A 19,577-nucleotide genomic window follows, 5' to 3' on the forward strand; every position below is an offset into this window, starting at 1 on the left:
AATATGACTCAATGCCGAAATTATAGTTATTTCAGTAATTCCTCAAGGTATGTCTGTGTTTGATTTACAGAAATACAATGCACAGTTTCCGTAACCGGCAGTCCCAGGAAATCCGACAAAGTGTCTTCCATATTGATGACCCAACTGACACCCAAAAAACAACCTCACCGAAGACATCCAGTACGCACTTCCACTTAATCACCACAAATATACCAAGTTGTTTTAAATTTTAAAGGGTTATTTCGCCCAAGAATTTAAATTCTATCATTAATTACTCACCCTCATGTTGCTCCAATCTTCTGAAACCTTTGTTTATCTTCAGAACACAAATGTAGATATTTTAGATGAAATCCAGGAGCTCTCTCATCCTCCAAAGAAAAAACGGTCCTGAAAATGTCTAGAAAAGGAACAAAAAACGTTGTCAAAACATTTAACGTGTTGAATACGAAGCTCCAAGAACACCAAAACTGTAAAATCGACTTTGATTACCTGTATCTTTTCTTATTGGGCAAGGTGTGCATTTACTACGGTAAGTATGATGTATCACCAATAGAGTCAACAGTGCAAATGTCTTATTGCTTGTATTAAACATGCGATCTAATATGAAATACGTTGGTGAAGTGATTTTTGCAGGGTTTTTTTTGGCACACACAAGTGTTCTAGGAGCTTTGTATGATTGCAGTTGAACTACTAAGACCTGGAAGGTTTTTACAATGCTTTTAGTTCCTTTTGTTTGGTTTTGGTTCCATTTCAGTCTATAGAGGATAAGAGAGCTCTCAAATTTCATCTAAATGATCTCAATTTGTGTTCTGAAGATGAACAAAGATCTCAGGAGAATGAAATGACATAAGGGTGAGTAATTAATATCAGTATTTCGGCTTTGGTTGAACTATCCATTTAATGCTAATACTTACATTTCTCTGTAGCTTTAGCAGTCCCTGCAACCACTTCTCATCAAGCCCCAGAATCTCCTGTTAAAGCTAAATGTGAAGACTCGCACCAGAACAACAACTCCAACATATCGCAAAACAGGAAGAGCGGCAAAGAAAGATCCAGACTTCTGGACCTTAAGGACACATCTCAACTTCAGCATGAAAAACTTTCCTTGGCTGAAGAGGTCAAAGCTCAGAAGGTAAAGTGAGGACATTAACCAACCACTTTAGCTTCTTTTTCCTGCTGGATTATCGATTGCTTATGTAAAATTAAAAGAGTAGTTCGCTTCCAGAATTAAGGTTTATTGATAGTTTACTCGCCTCCTTGCCATTCAAGATGTTCATTTCATTTTTCTTCAGTCGAAAAGACAATTTAGGGAAATATTCCAGGATTTTTCACAATATAGTATTCACTTCCATGGTGCTCAGTGGTCTGAACTTCCAAACTGCAGTTTCAACGAAGTTTCAAAGGGCTATACACAATTCCCACACAAGAAATCTTGCATCCTTGAGCTAATCCCAGACAAGCTTTTGTGGTTAAAAAGTATTTTTTTGTTTAAAGAAAATGATTGATCATGGGGCAGGACAGTGGCTCGGTGGTTAGAACTGTCGCCTCACAGCAAGAAGGATGCTGGATCTAGCCCTGGCTGGGTCAGTTGACATTCCTGTGTGGAGTTTGCATATTCTCCCTGTGTCCGCAAGGGTTTTTTTCAGGCGCTTCGGTTTCCCCCACAGTCCAAAAACATGTGCTATAGGTGAATTGAATAAACTAAATTGGTCTAGTATATGTGTGTGAATGCTAGAGCGTATGGCTGTTTCCGAGCATTTTATTGCGACCGGAAGGGCATCCGCTGCGTAAAACATGTGCTGGATAAGTTGATGGTTCATTCCGCTGTGGCGACCCCTGATTAATAAAGGGACTAAGCTGAAAAGAAAATGAATGAATGAATGATTGATCATTTCCCTGGGTTTACCCTTTGAAGCTTCATTAAAACTGCAATTTGGAAATTCAAAGGACTGAGCACCATAGAAGTCCACTATATGGAGAAAAATCTTGTTCTCAAAAACCTTCATTTCTTTTCGACTGAAGAAAGAAAGAAAAAAAACACCTTGGATGACACAATTATGTGTAAATTATCCGGAAATTTTCAGTAATTCTTTATTGCATTTAGATTAGATAATTACTATTTAGATTTTCCACCTTAAAATAATGACTTTAAAAGTATTTCAGTGGTAGAACGTCTCTTAACTAGATGAACTCTATTGTCGCTGCTACGAGAACTCCTGTTCCTAAAAACTTGTACTTTTAGGTGTCCATGTTGTCCTCATTTTACAAATCACCTAGAGTTAAACAGTTTTACCATTTTTAAATAGATTCAGAAAATCTCCGGGTGCACTTTTAGCTTAGCTTAGCAAAAATCATTGAATTGGATTAGACCATTAGCATCTTCAAAATAATAATAAATTTGATTGTTTTCCTATTTAAAGCTTGACTCTTCTGTAGTTACAATGTATACTAAGACAGATAAAAAACATTTAAGTTGCTATTTTCTAGGCCAATATGGATAGGAACTATATTTTTATTTAATTTAACTTTTAGTATAGTTCCTAGCCATATCGACTTAGAAAATACCATCTCTTTTAGTAGCATTTATTTCTTACACTTTCAGATCTATTTATAATAATATATATCTTTTAATAGCAAAATTTTTAAATTAGGTCAATTTTTAAGTTGCTATTTTCTAGGTCAATATGGATAAGAACTATACTTTTATTTAATTTCACTTTCATTATAGTTTCTAGCCATATCGACATAAAAAAAGCAACTTTTAACTGTCAGTGGTATACAATGTAACAACAGAAGGTCAAGCTTTAAATAGGAAAATCATCTAAACTCTTTTTTTTTTGAGTCAGATGCTAATGGTCTAATCTGATTCAATGATTTATGCTAAGCTAAGCTAAAAGTGCTCTTGCCAGACATGTTGATCGACTAAATGGATTCACAAATGATAAAACTTAATGAGCCAATTTCCAAATTCTGCATATGTCAACCTAGAAAATAGTAACTTTTAAGTTTCTATCGGTCTTAGTACACGACATAACTACAGAAGGTCAAGCTGTAAATAGGAAAATCATCTAAACTCTTTTTTTCTTTTTTGAGCGAGATGCTAATGGTCTAATCTGATTCAATGATTTATGACAAGCTAAGCTAAAAGTGCTCTTGCCAGACACATTAATTGGCTGAATGGATTCAAAAATGGTAAAACTCAATGAGCCAATTTCCAAAACCTGCATATGTCGACCTAGAAAATAGCAACTTTTATGTATCTGTCGGTCTTAGTGCATGACGTAGCTACAAAAGGTCAAGCTTTAAATAAGAAAATTATTTAAACTCTTTTTTTTGCATTTTTAAAAAAAGATGCTAATGTTCTAATCTGATTCAATGATTTATGCTAAGCTAAGCTAAAAGATCTTTTGCCAGACATAAAGATCAGCTCAATAGATTAAAAATTGGTAAAACTCAATGAGCCAATTTGCAAAACCTGCATATGTTTTCAGGAGTTGGTGCTGCTGTTACATAAAGTTCTGGAAGCGGCTCAACTGGAGAAGCGCACCTGTGCTCAGTTTCTGGCTGCGGAGGGAGAGCAGGAGCGTCTGGAGCTCCTCAGACATGGGGAACGGTGTGCGGCTGAACTGCGAGTCCAGCTGGAGGCCCTGCAACAAGAAAACGAGAACCTACGGAGGGATTTAAACCAGAGGGACGAGCATATTGCCGAACTGCAAAACAGCATTCAGCTTCTGCTGCAGAAGAACCAAACCAAACAGGAAGTGATTTTAAAGCTGTCTGAGAAGTTGACAACCTGCGGGGAAGACCAGCAGTACACCAACGGACTGGAGTCAGAGACTTTTAGACAGATGACAATGGAGAACGAGCAACTGAAGGTGAGAAAAAGTGCTTTTTCTTTTTTTGGTACAAATTAGTATTTAGGTGGTGGCATAGTGGTTAGCACTGTCGCCTTACAGCAAGAAGTTTGCTGGTTTGAGTCCCGGCTGGGCCTTTTTGTTCGGTGTTTGCATGTTTTCCCTTGTTCATGCGAGTTTGCTCCAGGTGCTCCGGTTTCCCCCACAGTCTAAACACATGCGCTATAGGTGCACTGGACAGAATTGGCTGTAGTGTACTGTATGTGTGGATGTGAGAGTGTATGGGTGTTTCCCAGTACTGGGTTGTAGTGGAAGGGCATCCGCTGCATAAAACATTTGTAGTAATAGTTGGCGGATTATTCCGCTCTGGTGAGCCCTGATAAATAAGGGACTAAGTCGAAGTAAATTGAATAAACGAATGAATAGTAATCAGGTCAAATTGTAACCCTTTATTGGCCAAGGAACCATATTGGTAACTTCATTAACATTGATTAGGATATCTATACATACATATATATATATATATATATATATATATATATATATATATATATATATATATATATATATATATAAATTCATTCATTCATTTCGGCTTAGTCCCTTTATTAATCTGGGGTCGCCACAGCGGAATGAACCGCCAACTTATCCAGCATATGTTTTTACCCATCCCTGGGAAACATCCATACACACTCATTCACAGACATACACTACGGGCAATTTAGCTTATTCATTTCACCTATACCTATAATATATATATATAATTAATATTTCAAAATTCTTATAATAACCCTCAGTAACATTTTCTGAGGAGTATTTTAATAAAATAAGATTTAATTGTCTTTTTTTTTGTTTTTGAGAAAATACTAATGACTATTGTACTTTTATTTAACGTTATAATATGTAGAGTAATAGATGTGTACAGAAAATTACAACTAACTGAATGCAGTCATTTACCAATCACAATCAAATGCTCAGATACATTGTCAGTGTTGAAGGTAAATATTTAAACAGTATAAGATATTAACAGTTAAAAACACACAAAAATTCAATTACTACGAAATAAATAAACAAGGACAGAGAGTGCATATATTAAATGGAAGACAAGAAATTAAGAAAGTTAAAGTAAGTTATAAAACATTGATACTTTTTAAAGAAATTAGTTTTCTCAGCGCATCTAAACTCTTCCAACGATAGAAAATACATGGTATCCACAAGCCACTGGGATGTAGCTGGAGGCTTATTTGATTTTAAGTGAAGTAGAATACGACGCCTATTAATATAGACTTTTAAAATATTCTTGAAAAAATGCCCCATTATTCCAGCCAAACTAAAATAATTAAAAAAATAAAAATAAAATAGGAAATACTGTGAAAATTTCCCTGCTTTGCTAAACGTCAATTACTGAAAAATAACTAAAATTTCACAGGAGGACTCTTAATGTTGCCTTCAACTCTATGAGTAAATGCGTTTATATAAATCAGATCACAAATATATCAATTAAATTTGATCAAAAACTTAAAATGATCAATTCAAACAGTGAACGAAGGCTTGCTTTTTCATAAATGCATTATTTGGGAGCAGGTAATCTGCATTATCTGATTCTGAAAGCATTGTGCCATGCATGTTTACAGCTCTCCGTCTTTATTGCAGGATGATCTGAAGGCATATAAAATCCAGAACCAGTACTTAAACTCTGAGATCTTCCAGCTGACGATGCTTTGGAGAAAAAGTTCTGAACAGGAGAAAAGTCTTATAGTAAAGGTGAATTATTATTATTCATCTTTCTTTTATTTATTGTTTCAAGCACCAAAAACTAACACATTTTTGGAACTACCATTTAGTCCAGTTAGTAGAGTCTGAAAAGAGGTTTTCTATGTGTGTGCCAGTGTGCTGTTTTGGAGGCCAATAACTGTCAAATGGAGAGCAGATACCTGGGGATCCTCCAGAAGCTCCAGGAGAGTCAAGAACTGAACCCTGAGCAGAGGGAAGCTGTCAACAAGATGGTTAAAGATGCGGTTCAAGCAGACCTGAAGAACGCCATCAAACTAAACCCCATCAGGTAAACACACATCTGTCAGCACAAGCACAATTAAAAATAATTATGTTGACTAAACTCCCTCACAATTCCCGTTATCCCACAGTGATTATGATGAGTATGGATTTAGGATTGCGATAGACTATAAAGTCGAGGACCTGAAGCTGCTCGCTAAGATCCAGGCCCTGGAGTTCAGATCCCAAAACCTGCTGAACCAGGAGGAATGTGATGGGCCTTTGTTGGCTCGTTGTGCTCAGCTCCTGTTCGGACGTCCTGAAGGCGAGCTCTCTTCATCTGCAGAGATGAAGGGTCTGCTCCGGACGGGCTTACCACATGAGTTCCGCGTAAGGGTTTGGCGCTTTATGATACAGACTAGGACAAAGTCATTAAGAGAGCGCCATCCCGACCGCTATCAGGAACTGTGTGAGAAAAGCAGAAGCTCCCCTCACCTGGTGCCTAGACAGATTCAGCTGGACCTGGACCGCACGCTGACCAGCAATAAACACTTTTCCCCACCGACAAGCCTCTTGATTCAGAAGCTGGAGAGAGTCCTGCAGGCTTTCTCATGGCACAACCCCACCATCGGCTATGTGCAGGGACTCAACAGGTAACTCGATTCAGATTGTTCAGTAGGCTTTAAAAATCAAATGTTAGGCTTGTTTATATCAAATGTATTATTATTTATGTAATTTATTAAACAATTATATTTATAGAACTTAGGATTTTTAAGGTTTATTTTTAAGTTGAATCAAGGTTAAGTGACATTCTCAATTTTATTATAAACTATTTATCAGTTCACATTATTCATATTATTATTTAAATTCAATTAGGCTCCAAATAGCTTCACTTCCGTCTTCATGACATCTCCTCTCTTCTCTGATTACATATTCGCTGCACCTTTGACCCTTGTTTATTCTTCTTTGTTATATTTATATATAAAATGTGCACCGATTAGCCATTACAATATGACCACCCGCGTAATAACCTGTAGGACCTCATTTAGCTCATAAAATATCAGCTACAAAGTGAGGCATTGATTTCGCTGATGTGGCTCCTGTTGTATCTGGTACCAAGTCCAGATGAAATCACATTGAACAATGTTTATTTTGCTAGAGCCCATTGTAAAGCCATGGTCACACTTTTTCCCTCATAGACTTCTATTTATAAGCATACGAATGTAGCAGACTGGAAACACAAGGTCGTGCGACACGTTTAGCTGTATTCCAATGTTCAAGCTTGGTGAAATCTGTCCTGCGAAATCACATCATGTGATTGCAAGAGATTACTTAAATATAGAGCAATTGCATGCTTTTTTAACGTCTAATCATCTCGTTGATCCTGGCCCTTTTGGCAGCGCCGTACAACAGAATTTTGCATGCTTAAACTCTAGTGTGGCAGCGGCTTTAGTCTTAAGGCTCTATTTTAATGATCTAGACGCAAAGTCTAAAGCGCAGGGCGCAAAAGCATTAAGGGCATGTCTGAATCCATTTTTGCTATTTTAAGGACGAAAAATATGCTCTGCGCCGCGGCGCATGGTCTAACAGGGTTGAGCCTATTCTCTTAATGAGTTCTGGGTGTGTTTTGAGAATAAACCAATCAGAGTTTCATCTCCCATTCCCTTTAAGAGTCAGTTGCGTCGCTCCATGGCACATTTGTTATTTACATGACGGACTTTGTAAGTGTAAAAACTGAACACTTCACTAGCGAGAAAACAGTTAAACAGATCATCTGCAGCATGAGAATAAAGAACGAGCCTCCTCCATTCAGCCTTTACTTTCACTTTTTCTTTCGTGGATAAGGAAACGTGTTGTACGCACAGACATCCATTAGCCTACATAATTAATTTTGTTTGTTAAGCGCAATGATTTGTTTCAAAACTATTTCTAAATTCAGTTCTAATTTCCAACAAATGAATAACTGAACAATAATAACGAAGTGTGGTCAAAAAACCAAACACACCAACACACATCCTAACACACATGCTATGCACCATATGGTCCAAAACCTGACAGGTAGACAAATCTAAGCTTGTTTTTAATAAAACAAATAATACTGCTAATAATAATAATAACATTATACAAAAGCAAGTTGTCATGAATAAACTTAAAAAAAAACAAGATGAAGAAGGCATGAAGGCCGTGGTTTTTATATTTATGTATAAAGTAATAACTTTTGTAATATTTTAATCTTTTAATTCTTTTTCATTTGCAAAGATATTTGCGTATTGCTGTACATCCTGTGTGTATTAAGCAATGTGTAAGTGAGGCGCACAACTAACGCGCTCTACGCTGGACTTTAGACCTGCTTTCAGCTGGTCTATTGCAGTCTATTTTAGTTCCTTAAAATAGCAACACGCCAACAATGCACCTTTACCAGCCTGATCTCACGAGGAAACGTGAGTATTTTATGTTTTGTCAGTTTAGTGGCTAATTCGTACGATTTAGTATGAGTTCAGTCGTATGAAAATGTACGATTTTAAAAAGGAGGCGTGGCACCTAACCTCACCCCTAACCCCAACCGTCATTGGGTGATGAGCAAATTGTACTTAATTGTACGAATTAGATCGTAGAAATTCATACGAATTAGCCACTAAATCAAAAAGTTTCGAACTGAAGTGAGATTGCGTTGCCTTTACACACCTCTATTCTAGACTAAAATAACCTTGAGTCCACAAAGTAGCGCAAATTGATTTGCTATTTAAACAACGTGACGTAAAACTGAAAAATTAAGGTTGTGTTGGTCTGAAAATAGCAACACGTCAGGACAAACACTTATTGCGCCGGGTGTATGATAGGACCCTTTAAGTGAAAGCATGAATCCATGCAAATGAATACACACTTTGTTTTGGTGATCTTTCATCCAAACCTGACCCTTTGCTTCCACTGTAGAATGGCAGTCGACTTGGGTGAAATATGCTTAGCCAGGGCCCTTCAACCAGTGAAAGATGAAGGGAGGAGATTAAAAATGAAACCTCGCCCCTTATTTAATATTTCTTTTCAGTTGGAAATACGTCATCTTACTGTAATAAAAGTCTGCAGCAACTTTCATTTATGCAGACTTTCAACAGCAGATCATCTATTCGTATACCTGGTGGTGGTAATGTAGGCTTGTGCAAACCCCCTTTTCCTAATTGAACCATAAATGGTTGATTGGGTTCATGCCAGATCAATAGCCAAGACAATCACCAGCATGTTCCTTAAACCATTCTTGATGGTTCTGGCGGTCTGGCATTGCACATTATGCTGTTTTTAATGGCCATCACTGACAAAACACAGTTGCTAGAATGTGTCCACTTTCCTCCAAGCTCGCAGAGATTGTGCTGTTGGGAAAAAGAAGACATTGGTCACAGCAAAAAAACTGCCCACCCAACAATGCATCAAGGTGCATCTTGTAAGTGTGTAATAGACATATCCACAATCTGCACTAATATAATGGACAAGGTGTCCTGGTTTATTAAACCAGGCCACTTCCATTTACGATCCATTTCATGCATTGTTTTTGATGGTGTACAGTTAGCACCTGGTTACGCAAACTTTAATACAGATGTCTGTGATGAACTGTGTGCTGTGACACATTGCCCTGGTCACCACTGTTGTAGCTGCTGGTGATTTGTTGAACTATGGCCCTGCAGTTGCTGTGAACCATGCCTGGTTGTTTCCGCTCCCCTTTGGTGGACATGTTCACAAGTCACTGAGTCCAAGTCAAGCCCAAGGCTGCGTTCCAGTCCACTTTTCAACACTTACTCGTAAACTTCCCTACACTTGTTCCCTCAGGGGAATCCCTTCCGCCATTTTAAAGTGCATTCCACTCAAAAAATGCTGAGTTCCACACAATCCATTAGTGTTGGGATGACATGAAGAAACGAAGATAACTTGTACTTTCTTTTTTGTCTTTTTATTTTTACAAATTTAAGTGGAATGAAGATAAAACAAGTTGTCTCTAAAAACTCAAACATGATAAATAGGTACTTTTTAACAAACAGCAAACATAATTTTTGTGTATATTGTCCTTAATTTTACATTGGATGCATCACAATTGTGTACATTCCTTTGTCAATGCCCAACACTAGAAAATGTCAATAAATAAATAAATCAATCAATCAATCTGCATGTAAAACGATTTGCCTTTCTTTTGTTCCAAACTGTCTAGAAACGACTGTATTTACTGCAAAATTTGTGATGACCTTTCATAGGCAATATTATGTGATATGCTGACATCTAGTGGTGATTTGTTGATAAGATGAACAAAATCTCTGTGTTCAGACTTGCTGCCATTGCTCTGCTGGTACTACAGGAGGAGGAAGATGCTTTCTGGTGCCTGATTGTGATCGTGGAGCACATTATGCCTCCAAATTACTACACTAAAGACCTGGTTGGCTGTCAGGTAAAACCTTCAAAATTATTTCGCTTTAAATTATAAATGATTTCTAAATCTTGAGGTGCAGTAAAATCAGTACTATTCTTAACCATTATTCCAATTCAAACTTTTTTAAATACATTTTTTGTGCATTTTTGTTTTCATAGATATATAGGGGTGATTCTTTTAAGGTACATTTGGTGTCCAAAGTAAATATTTTAAGCTTATTATTTTCAAATTGTTATTTTAATAATTATTTGAATAATTTGTGGGTGTCACGGTGGCACAGTGGGTAGCACAATCACCTCACAGCAAGGTCACGGGTTCGAGCCTCAGGTGGGTCAGTTGGCATTTCTGTGTGGAGTTTGCATGTTTTCCCCGTGTTGGCGTGGGTATGGGGAGAGCACGCAAACTGAATGAATGAATCTTTTCATTGAGAGAATATTACTTACTTGTGGGAGGTAATTCCATTAGTTAAAACGTGAAGCATGGTACGGTAACAGAATTTACTATTTTTTATGGACCCATTTTTATTTAAAATATATTTGTATACATTTTAATATTGTAGAATTGGTGATTTAATTAATTAAAATATATATTTTTGATTGCACAATACATAACAGGGAAAACCTACACTAATTTGGAGAACAAGACATCAACATTTTCAGCTAAACAAGAGTCTTTTTGCTGAAAATATTATATCGTTATGGCCTTGTACATCTTGTGTGCCAAATTATTCATTTTATTTATTAATTTTTGGGCTTAGTCCCTTTTATTAATCTGGGGTTGCCACAGTGGAATGAAGTGCCAACTTATCCAGCATATATTGTCCACAGCGGATGCCCTTCCAGCTACAATCCATCACTAGGAAACACCCATATTCTTGCGTTCACACTCATACACTACGGCCAATTTATCTTATTATATTCACATATAGCACATGTCTTTGGACTGTGGGGGAAACCAACGTCAACACTGGTAGAACATGCAAACTCCACCAAGAAAAGCTAACTGGCCCAGCCAGGGCTGAAACCAGCAGCCTTCTTGCTTACCCACTGCGCCACCATGACGCCCCTAAATGATAAGATCTGAAAAAAAAATGATCTGAATAGTTTCTATAGCATTTAGTGGAACTATAAAACATATAAGAACCCAGAATGTAACACTGATCACACAGTTGTTGTTTTTTGTGAAAGTGTTTTTTGGGACATTTAAAATGGTCATCTCTGTTACCATTAAACTACTGATACTAATAGTAATGTAACACTCAATAGTTGACAAGCACTACCATAAAGACTTTTTTCCCTTAACTATGTGAATTGCAAAATGTATCCCCAATAATAGAATCAATCATACACTACCTGACAAAAGTCTTGTCGTCGATCCCAGTTGTAAGAGCAACAAATAATAACTTGACTTCTAGTTGAACATTTGGAAAAGTGGTAGAAGGTGGATTTTTCTGGTGAGTCATCTGTTGAGCTGCATCCCAATCATCACAAATACTGCAGAAGACCGACTGGAACCTACATGGACCCAAGATTCTCACAGAAATCAGTCAAGTTTGGTGAAGGAAAAATTATGGTTTGGGGTTACATTCAGTATGGGGGTGTGCGAGAGATCTACAGAGTAGATGGCAACATCAACAGCCTGAGGTATCAAGACATTTGTGCTGCCCATTACATTACAAACCACAGGAGAGGGTGAGTTCTTTAGCAGGATAGCGCTCCTTCTCATACTTCAGCCTTCACATCAAAGATCCTGAAAGCAAAGAAGGTCAAGGTGCTCCAGGATTGGCCAGCCCAATCACCAGAAATGAACATTATTGAGCATATCTGGGGTAAGATGAAGGAGGAGGCATTGAAGATGAATCGAAAGAATCTTGATGAACTCTGGGAGTCCTGCAAGAACAGTTTCTTTGCTATTCCAGATGAGATTATTAATAAGTTAGTTGAGTCATTGCAGAGATGTATGGATGCAGTCCTCCAAGCTCATTTTATTTTGGTAAAATAAGCGTAATATAGAGGCCTTTGCCTTTCATATAAGCCACTTCTGATACCAAATGATCGACTAGAAGTCAAGTTATTATTTGTTGTTCCTTTGTTGTTGACTTTTGTCAGGTAGTGTATATTTCCACTTTAATGTTTCTCTCACACACTTCATCATCATCATCATCTCATCCACCCAGGCCGATCAGCGTGTACTAAAAGACCTCATGTTAGAGAAACTTCCTCGACTCACGGCTCATCTGGAAGCACTGAAAGTAGACATATCCCTCATCACGGTTGAATGGTTTCTGGTGTTGTTTGTTGAGAGTCTGCCCACCCGCATACTGTTTAAAGTATGGGACGCCTTACTGTACGAGGGCAGCAAGGTAACGTTCATCTATAACAAATAAAACAGTACAAAAGCTTTAGGCTAAATACTATGAACTAAACCCCTGCTGTTTCTTTTTAACACAGGTGATATTCCGATATGCCCTGGCTGTTTTCAAATATAGAGAGGAGGCCATCTTAAAGATTCAAGACAGTGTTGAAATGTACCAGTATCTCCGCATCTTCCCCAACACCATCGCAGATGGAAGGTGAGACGATCAATTGGAAATAAAACATTGAATGTGTATTATTGATGTTTTTTAGAATGAAGTAATGTTCGAAATCTATGCTAGTAGAACATTCTTGTACAAAATAACCAAGAAAATCCATTTATTTTGAGGAAAACATAACCCTGGTTTCACAGACAAGGTGTAGAGCACTCAAAAAGAAATCTAATTACTTATATAAAGTAAGCTGAAACAACACAATAACACAAGGTAAAACACAATTCTTGTTTTACCTAATTGTTTTATGTTCAATTCACTTTAATTTGTTAAAACTATCAAGTTAGCTTAATTCCTTCATGTTGCCCCAACACAAATCTATTGTGTGGAACCCAGCGTTTCTTACAGTGTAGTCCTAGATTAAATCGCATGTATGAGCGCTCTTACCTGAAAATAACTTGCAGTGAGCTCTCTTAAAATACGTCAACGCTATTGATTTGTCTACAGATTCACACCAGTAATGTTATGGTAAATGTCTTAGGCTATCTTTAAAAAGGAGCTTAAGTACTCTAATTTAACTAAGGCCTAGTCCTTGCTTAAAGGGATTGTTCACCTTAAAAATGAACATTCACTTATTATTTACTCTCTAAATTGTTTCCAAACCTTTATGAGATTCTTACTTCTGTTAAATGTTAAAGAAGATACTTGGAAGAAAGCTAAAAAACCTGTAACCATTGACTTCCATAATAAGAAAAACAAATATTATGGAAGTCAGTGAAAGTCAACCTCTGTGATTGGTCGGTTTGGTAGCTGTGACGAGCGTGGGCGGTGCTGAGAGCCGTGAGTCCGATGGAACGAGTGTTTACAAGTGTCGAGTCCTGTGAAGGAGCTCCAGATGGAAACGTTTGTTTTGTGTTTACTTAATTATTAGAGTAGTTGCACGTCTGACAGTTCCCGCCTCTGAATGAGCGAGTTTTAGCTACTTGTACATTTAGGTAGCGTTCAGAAAAAACACCCGAAAAGAAACTCGACACAGAGGAACATAAAATGCCGCTTCCAGCTAGCGTTTCGGAAGTGTTATTGCAGAGCTATACAAGTAGCACGCAGAAGTATAAATAGACAACTACGCGCAAGGCAGGCGCCATGGGTCATGCTGATCACTCGACGCAGAAGTATAAATAAGTGTTTGGAAAGTGTCCTGTGGTGTCTGTCATTGCTAGGCAACCATCAACTGATTTCTCAGTGGATGACAAACTGACAAACCATTGCTGCAGCTCTGATACAAGTTTTATTTATGGAGAAAAGTAAAAAGCACTGCAGTGTTTGGGTGTTCTATGTTTGTCTGAGGTAATTAGTCCACTGAAATGTGTATATTCAAGGTAATCTCACAGAAATTCGTAACGTTTTGATTTAGTGGCTAATTCATATGAATTCGTACAATCCCATTCATACATTTTAGTGCGATTTGCTCATCTCCCAATGACAGTTGGCTTTAGGGGAGAGGTTTGGGGCCACGCCTCCTATTAAAAATCATAAATTTTCATATGAATTAGCCAATAAACTGAGAGAACGTAAAGTAGTTACGTTTCATTGTGAGATCAGGCTGGTATATTCTATACAATGTATGAAGCTGATTGGTTACTTCTAGTCACATCACTCACAGTGCACTCTTAGCATTCTGAAAATTTGAGGGCTGCGTCCGAAATCGCCTACTACTCAGCAGGTACTGCATTTGAATTTAAGTTTACTAGTCGACCGTTAGAAAAGTATGTTCTATACAGTATGAATGTCAGTAGTATGAATGGAATTCAGACGTACTACGTCCGCCATTTTGTCGTGATCACGTGACCTACCAACGTCATGAATTCTCTCGCGGGGCATCATTGGATTGGATGCGCACTTTAGAATCTCGCCAGAAGTAGTTAGTCAACCACTTCTCGCATACTGTTTTTCGAATTCTATAAATTCGGACATACTATTCCGCTCGCATACTGTTTTTAGCGTACTATATAGCAGTGGTCCTCAACCCCTGAGCTGCAAACCGGCACCGGCTCATGCATCAATTGGTACCAGGCCGCACAAGAAATCATGAATTATATTCATTTTATTTATTATGAGTCTGGATGATCTTTTATTTAGAAAGATCTTTTATTTTGAAAAATGACCTTATTCTCTCAGTTACATCTCTGTCACTTTAGCGCCAAAATTTTACCAATGAGCAGGCCCACACGGAATCTGCGCACTCGGAATTCTGCAGAGTTCCGCAGATTTTTAGCCCATCATTGATTCTGTTTATTTACTTGTGTAAATGTGTGTCAATTTATATTTATTAAGTTTTTTAATTAATTTTACTTATATTATTGACTAATATGAAAATATGCATATGATTTAGTTACAATACAGTTTGTAAAGTATTATTTTCTTTTTATTAGATCTATTATATTAGAGACTTGCTTTGTTTACCAAATGAGTGAATCTGCATTGGATTTGCATTGTAAACATTAAATAAAAGTTAAAAGGGTATTACTTTTTATTTCATATATTAAGGTTTTATTTATGACACTCCAACAATTATTCAGCATAAATCTGCAGAGTTTTGACAAAATTCTGGCCAGAATTAGCAAAAAATACCCACAGATTCCGTCAGGCCCTACCAATGAGCTAGCAAAATGAGTAAGAAACAGACGTCTTTGGAAAGTTTTTTCTGCAACGAGTAAAAGACCCAGTGAAGGACCCAAGAACCGGCAAGCAATAGATCTGCAACCCATTTGTCAACAAATCAGGTGAATCCAGCATGTCTCTGCAAGAAGATCAACTGCTGGAGATTGCAAATGACAGCTGTCTTTTCCACGTGCAAATTCCCTATTTCCAATGGAGGCACACGCATCCTCAGAATGCCGCGAGCGCACCATGAGTCATGTGACAAGAACTGACCAATCAGCTTTATATTTTGTATAGAAAATACACAATCGGTAGACTATCTGTGCTTTTTAATATTCTCCACAAATAAAACTTGTATAAGAGTTGCAGCAATGTTTTGTCAGCTTGTCAAAACAGTTGATGGTCGCCTAGCAACCCCCTTTCCTCCGCCCTCCAACAGGGCTGTGGTAAAATTGTCAAGCGTTGACTGGTCCGCAGTGATTAAAAGGTTGGGGACCACTATATAGTATGGAAGAATGCAATTTCGGACGCAGCCGAGATGTTTTCATCTTGGTGGGCCTGGAAAACGCAAACTGCGCGCCTCCATTGTAAATATCGAACTAACACATGCAAAAGACGCAATATGTGAACGGCCCCTAAATCATTACAGAATATTCCGTTTTGGGTGAACTATGCCTTTAATATAAGCCCTGTTTGTGAAACCGGCCAGTAGTGATCAGAACTAGAGGACAGCATTGATTGGATCTCAAAGAAAGAGTACAACTAAAATGTTGTTAAGGTTACAGTAGTTGGAATTGTGTAGGAAAAGTACAGACTCTTAATTTGAATGACTTCAGCACATCTGCCACTATAGGACATTTGAGCTACGCTTGGCTTTTTATACCTGTTTTAAAGCCAGTTTGGCAATTCTCCTCTGCCCTTTGCCATCAATTGCTACTTTCACCCACAGAACTTTCTTTTCACTTTCTCCTTTTAGAATCGTTCTCCGTAAACCCTAGAGATGGTCAAGCATGAAAATCCCAGTAGATCAGCAGTTTCTGAACAGTGACAGCGTAGCTATTTTTTGCCACAGTCAGACATCGCCATATAAAATTGATTAAGTCATAGTTAAACAAAGCGGTCTGCATCTGTCTGAGACGCAGTCACACAAATAGAAATGGAAAATGGGTCAGATGCCTCTGTGGTGAGGCTATTTTAAACTTATTCCCCTGATAAAATGTGCTCCACCTGTGCATTCCTGCTTCCAAACCATGGCATCGTTTCAAAAACACAAAGAAGAAAATCTGGCTTGGGGAGAGTCTTTCCAAACCACAGGTTTCTGCAGGAAATAAACATCAGAGAGTTCAACGACGAGCTCAAAGTAAGATAACAACTAAAATGTCAGTCAATACCGAGGAAGAAAATACAGACCCTTGCTTTGAATCACTTCAGTTCATCTGTGACCATCACCATAATACTCACAGACATCACTAGTGTCTTACTAGTCTCTCAGAAATTTGCTAATCTCTCACATCATTAAATTGCTGTGAGATACCAGTGATGTCTGCGAGAGACTGCTGAGACTAGTTATTTGCTTTGCATATTACTAGTCTCTAACAACACATTACTAGTCTCTGATTAGCCTCTCACACCACATCACTAGCCTCTCACAGCACATTACTAGTCTCTTATTAGCCTCTTACAGCACATTACTAGTCACTTATTAGCCCCTTACAGCATGTTACTAGCCTCTCACAGCACATTACTAGCCTTTCACAGCACTTTACTAATCTCTTATTAGCCTCTCACACCACATCACAAGCCTTTCACAGCACATCACTAGTCTCTTATTAGCGCCTTACAGCATGTTACTAGCCTTTCACAGCACATTACTAATCTCTTATTAGCCTCTCACACCACATCACTAGCCTTTCACAGCACATCACTAGTCTCTTATTAGCGCCTTACAGCATGTTACTAGCCTCTCACTGCACATTACTAGTCTCTTATTAGCCTCTTACAGCACATTACTAGTCTCTTATTAGCCTCTCACACCACATCACTAGCCTTTCACAGCACATTACTAGCCTTTCACAGCACATTACTAGCCTCTTATTAGCCTCTTACAGCACATTACTAGTCTCTTATTAGTCTCTTACAGCACATCACTAATCTCTCATTAGCCTCTCACAGAACATCACTAGTCTCTTACAGAACATTACTAGTCTCTTATTAGTCTCTTACAGAACATTACTAGTCTCTTATTAGTCTCTTACAGAACATTACTAGTCTCTTATTAGTCTCTTACAGCACATTACTAGACTCGTATTAGCCTTACAGAACATTACTAGTCTCTTATTAGCCTTACAGCACATTACTAGTCTCTTATTAGCCTTACAGCACATTACAATTCTCTTACTAGCCTCTTACAGAACATCACTAGTCTCTTATTAGCCTTTTACAGCACATTACTATTATCTTACTAGCCTCTTACAGAACATCACTAGTCTCTTATTAGCCTCCTACAGCATATTACTACTCGCTTACTAGCCTTACAGAACATTACTAGTCTCTCGTTAGCCTCTTACAGCATATTACTACTCGCTTACTAGCCTTACAGAACATCACTAGTCTCTCAGCAGTTACCAGTCTCTTACTAGCCTTACAGCACATTACTAGTCTCTTATTAGCCTCTTACAGAACATCACTAGTCTCTCATTAGCCTCTCGCAGCACATTACTAGTCTCTTACAGAATATCGCTAGTTTCTCATTAGCATCTTACAGAATACTACTAGTTTCTTACAGCACATTACTAGTCTCTCATTAGCCTCTCACATCATATTACTAATCTCTTACTAGCCTTACAGAACATCACTAGTTTCTCATTAGCATCTTACAACACATCACGAGTCTCTTACTAGCCACTTACAGCACATTACTAGCCTCTTGCTATCCTTTTACAGCACTTCTCTTATTAGCTTCTTACAGCACATTACTATTCTTATACAGAGCATCATTAGTTTGTCATTAGCCTCTTACACGATATTACTAGCCTCTCAGATCACATCACTAGTCACACAAATAAGAAAACCTCCCATATAGAGTCTTCCAAACAACAAGTTCCTCCAGGAAATGAGCGTCACAGTTCATCACTGGCGTTTCCTCTTCACCTTCGCTGGTCTTGTTGTCCACAGGAAGCTGACCAGCATTGCCTTCAATGACATGAACCCTCTGCGCATGAGGCTGATCCAGAACCGGCGCGCGGCTCATCTGGAACGTCTTCACGCTGAGATTAAAGAGCTGGAGAACTTACAGAAAGCCTACAAAGCGGAACGCGTCCACTGCAAAGACAAAAAGCTGGATTCCCTAGCCAGTGACGATGAAGAGGAGGTATAAGATCAGGCCTGAACGTTCACTCAGAAACACTAAATATAAAAAAAACATCCTTTACTCACCCAAATGTGTTACCAAAGCTGTATTATCGGCTCTTGTAGGTCCTAAATATGACATATGCACTATTCCAGAGCCAAATATAGCATGAGGAACAGACCAAACCAAGTCATTAATTGCTAAATCTTTTGAACTCGTCTTCTTTTTGCTGCTTTGAGTAAAAGATAAGGCTAATGCACAGATGGCTTGATCATTTGGGTTATTTTTTTCATCAGTAAATGGTGGAATAAAGCTGTATTTATCTCAGGATTGGGCATGTTGAGGCTCTATGTATTTGCAACTACACTACAGTTTGGGGTCAGTAAGATTTTTATTTTATTTTTTGGGTCTCACTTGATAAAGTGCCCTTAACTAATTTGTACTTACACAGAAATTAATAATTTGTTACGATGTACTTATTGTGTCATTACATGCATTTACTGTGTACTTGTGCTTAAGTAAATACCTGTATGTAATTGCATCTGTAATTAACTTCTGTAACTACATTTGTAATTACACTGTTGACCATCCCTTACACCATTAACCCACCCTTAAACCTACCCATACCACCAAACCTGTCCATAACTCTACCTCTATCCCAACTTAAGAGCACCACAAGTGTTCTCAAATACATTATGAACACAGTAAGTACATTGTATTTATTTTTTGATGCAAGTACATAGTAGTTAAGGACACTTAATATAAAGTGGGACCATTTTTTTT

At 37.9% G+C, this 19,577-nt stretch overlaps 1 protein-coding gene across 1 annotated transcript in view; it reads left to right on the top strand.

The window, feature by feature from the left end:
- Positions 1–19,337, top strand: part of tbc1d2 (TBC1 domain family, member 2) — a 39,902-nt gene extending 20,565 nt beyond the window's left edge. Inside the window, exons 6-15 of the mRNA XM_056472963.1 lie at positions 71–180; positions 927–1,132; positions 3,492–3,875; positions 5,508–5,618; positions 5,744–5,916; positions 5,999–6,499; positions 10,155–10,275; positions 12,434–12,619; positions 12,708–12,829; positions 18,620–19,337. Coding sequence (XP_056328938.1) covers positions 71–180; positions 927–1,132; positions 3,492–3,875; positions 5,508–5,618; positions 5,744–5,916; positions 5,999–6,499; positions 10,155–10,275; positions 12,434–12,619; positions 12,708–12,829; positions 18,620–18,821 — 2,116 coding nt within the window. The 3' untranslated portion in view covers positions 18,822–19,337. The remainder of the gene's footprint in view (positions 1–70; positions 181–926; positions 1,133–3,491; positions 3,876–5,507; positions 5,619–5,743; positions 5,917–5,998; positions 6,500–10,154; positions 10,276–12,433; positions 12,620–12,707; positions 12,830–18,619) is intronic.
- Positions 19,338–19,577: the final 240 nt, after the last annotated feature.

This window comes from Danio aesculapii, chromosome 14, assembly GCF_903798145.1.
Source record: "Danio aesculapii chromosome 14, fDanAes4.1, whole genome shotgun sequence".
Lineage (NCBI taxonomy): Eukaryota > Metazoa > Chordata > Actinopteri > Cypriniformes > Danionidae > Danio > Danio aesculapii.